A 3,325-nucleotide genomic window follows, 5' to 3' on the forward strand; every position below is an offset into this window, starting at 1 on the left:
TTCCCTACAAACACACTGCCTGCAGCATTCAGTGTGCATGCCTGTAGAGACTTTGCTGTTTCTGTCAGTTGGTGCACTTTGCTGGCAGCAGAGCTGAAAACTTTGGGGAAAAAATACAGTTCCTTCTTTCTAAATCACTAGAAGGTGCAATCCTTCGTCAAAGGATAAAAATCTGACACGTTTTCCAGTATTGCATGTATTAAAATCAAAGTAGATTAAGACCCAAGCAAACACAAACTGCAGAAATCCCAACAAAGCGTTAGCAAGTTCAAGTTTGAAAGCCAGGAGCATGTTTGTCAAATCACTCCGGTGAACACTCTTGACAGCAGTGACTGTAAGGTGAAACAACTCAATCGCATTAGGAGAACTGATGTTTTAAAGGGATATGGAATGCATTGCAGAAAGTGCCTTTTCTGTTGTTGACAAATCATTTAATCACTAACACCACTTTCCTTCTCTTCTTTGTAGGTGCAAACAGAAAAGAAAAGCTGCTGCAGCTGATTGCCACTCTGCTTGTGCTACAGTTCATACGGTGCAGAAAGGAACTGAAAGGAATAGTTTTCAAAACACTGATGAAACTGGATGGCTCATCTAATTCAAGGTGTGCTTTTAATAAAATCTTAGAATGTAATGTAGCAATATAAATGTCAACAAACAGAAGATCAGTTTTGTTATGCAGAGTCAATGACAGTGCTACAGGATATGGCTGTAGAAGAGGGAATGAAAAGTAGTAACATTGGTGGAATGTGTTTTCTTATAAGAGGATGGAGGGAAGAAGGAATGCTTTGCAAAATATGATATAAAAATTGAGAATTACAGAAAGTAGTAAAAGATATTTTATCCTTATTAGAATCATTGAATAATTCAGGTTGGATATGAACTCTGGAGCTCATCTTTCTTAAATCAGGGCCAACTCAGATGGTGGCTAAATTGTTCAGGATCTTGCCCAGCTGAATTTAAACATCTTTAAGGATGGAGATTCGTCAGCCTCAACTTTTTACAGCCAACCTTTGCCAGTGTTTAATATCACTTAGTTTAGAAATTAGGAAAACAAAAACTGTTGGATTTTTCGTTCACGACACCTGTGCCTGTTGGCCTGCTCCCTTTTACAGGATTATATTTATGGCTTGGTACTTTTCACAAGCACACAACATAAAATATTCTGGACAAACTCTTCAAATTATTAGAGCAGATGATTCCGTACAGCCCAACTTCTACCTTATCCTTTAGCCATTGGGAATGCAGGTTCTGGATCATTCTGAACCCTGCCCCCTCACTTCTGCATGTCCCCATTCTCTATCATCTTTTGAATATAAGGTCTCTGCATCTGGAATTTCCCTTTTTTAAGGGAGTGAAGTGAACAATTATCAGCTGGCAAGAGGAAAGACAAAGGTCTTAAAAAGAAGGGTGAAGGAACAGGCCTCCAGTGAATCCGGATTGCCCCAGCCACCAACTGATTCCTTGTGCCAAAAAGGGAACCTTTACACACTTATACTTTACAGGGCATGAAGGATAAAGAAACAGTAAGGAGAGCCCTGGAAATCTTCCTCCCTCTTCTGAAATTCCTTGACAGGGGAAAAAACTGCTTGTATAATTTTGGCTGCTCTAGTCAGGAACACAACTGAAATTGCAGATGGATGCAATGCTGGATGAAAGCAATTCTACCATATGTGAATGTACAAAGGAGGAGTCAAGTTGACCTTTATGAAATGCATAGACCTTCACTTTGGTGATTGGAATAGTGCAAATGCAAGTAATGATTATGAGTTATATATTTCCCATATGGAAGATTCTAAAAAGACAGGGAAGATGGTGATGTTTTCTGCATTAGATAGTATTTTATGCAATCTGGATCATAGTAGTATAGAAAAAATTATCTGTCAAAGAAGTATCGTTAGAAGGAATTATTTTCTTCTAGCTCCTTTGGTGGATTTACAAGGGTTTATTATAATAATAGAATTTTGTTTCTACATACAGTGGTGTTCATTGGGCCTTTGAGTTGATCACAAAAGCAACAGAGTGGGTAAGAAGAGCTGAGAAACAATTTCCATCTATTTGCTATCGACTTGAACTTGGGGAAGACTGGGATTCTGCCACCAAAAAGATACTGGGTATCAAGCTTATCTGACATTAATTATCTTTCTACTTAAAATATCACATAATTCTTTAAGATAATGGCAGAGTTAGCTTTCCTTGCAGTTTTCCATAAAAAGATGAAATTTATGACAATTGATTTTATATTATTAGTGAATAATAATTCTGATAGTCACAGACTTAAAGGTATGGAAGTAAAGGGCCTTGTAGTTAGTAAGTCTTGATTTTACATATATGTACTATTTTACTTACCTGTAACTCTGTTAAAAATACCTTAATATTTCAGGGTTTTTTACATTAATCACTTTGGTTGATTTCATATCATAAAAGTACTTTTATAATATCTGTGTTTTGATTTCTCCTAAAAATCTTATGTACTTTTAAAATGGCAAAGCAAGCATACTTCAGTAATGCAGTGAAATATTGCAGATGTGTTGTCAGATAAAAGAATGTGATCAACAAAGAACTAATAAATGTCTTAATAACGTATCAGCTGGTGGTTTTGTAATTCTAACATTGTGCCTTGAAATGCAAACAGCAAAACAATTATTTATCTCCTGCACTGCTTTTATTATCAGTCATAGGTCAATTTGTGAAGACATAGGTCAGTTTTGTTACAAGGAATGAGTTTTGTGGTTTGTTTTTTTTCCTCTTAGTCTGTATTCTGACTTCATTCTGACAACCTAAGTGATAAGTTTTATTGTATACTGGGCCAAACACTGAAACCTATAAAGAAAACCAGATTAAAAGGGATTTATTTTAATTTAACAGGCTTTTTCACACATTATCTCTTCTAAATGAAGGAGCTGCACAGAATCACACTTTGGTACGTGGTGATGTGAGGCAATGTAGTTAGAGAGGTGCACTGAGGTGGGATCCAGTGTGCACAGAACATGGTCTAAGCTGGTTTGTCCAGCCACTGGAAACACTGGGAAGCAGGCAGTTCCACAGCCAGCACAGGGAATGTTGCACTGCCCTTGAAAACAGTACTCCCCAGCAGTTACAGGGAAGGGTTGGAGGAGGTTACTAAGGAAAATTCTGGAATTTCTTTCGTAGATGTTTTCCTGAGAATTTAAGCAAACATCTGCCAAGGATGGAGTAGATGTAGTGGGTCTTGTAGAGGAGGTTGCTACGACTGATACACTGAGGTCCTGTTTCTAAAGGGCTCCGAATCCCAGTTCTCATGTGTGCAATAATACTGGCTCTTCTTAGTGAATAGCACAAAGGAAAC

At 37.5% G+C, this 3,325-nt stretch overlaps 1 protein-coding gene across 1 annotated transcript in view; it reads left to right on the top strand.

Annotated features, from left to right (window-relative positions):
- The window catches only part of PARP4 (poly (ADP-ribose) polymerase family, member 4), a 42,752-nt gene extending 40,624 nt beyond the window's left edge, over positions 1-2,128 (top strand). Inside the window, exons 33-34 of the mRNA XM_009999435.1 lie at positions 469-601; positions 1,978-2,128. Of these exons, the coding sequence (XP_009997737.1) occupies positions 469-601; positions 1,978-2,128 (284 nt within the window). The remainder of the gene's footprint in view (positions 1-468; positions 602-1,977) is intronic.
- Positions 2,129-3,325: the final 1,197 nt, after the last annotated feature.

The sequence above is a fragment of the Chaetura pelagica genome, unplaced genomic scaffold (assembly GCF_000747805.2).
Source record: "Chaetura pelagica isolate M959 unplaced genomic scaffold, ChaPel_1.0 scaffold85, whole genome shotgun sequence".
Classification (NCBI taxonomy): Eukaryota; Metazoa; Chordata; class Aves; order Apodiformes; family Apodidae; genus Chaetura; species Chaetura pelagica.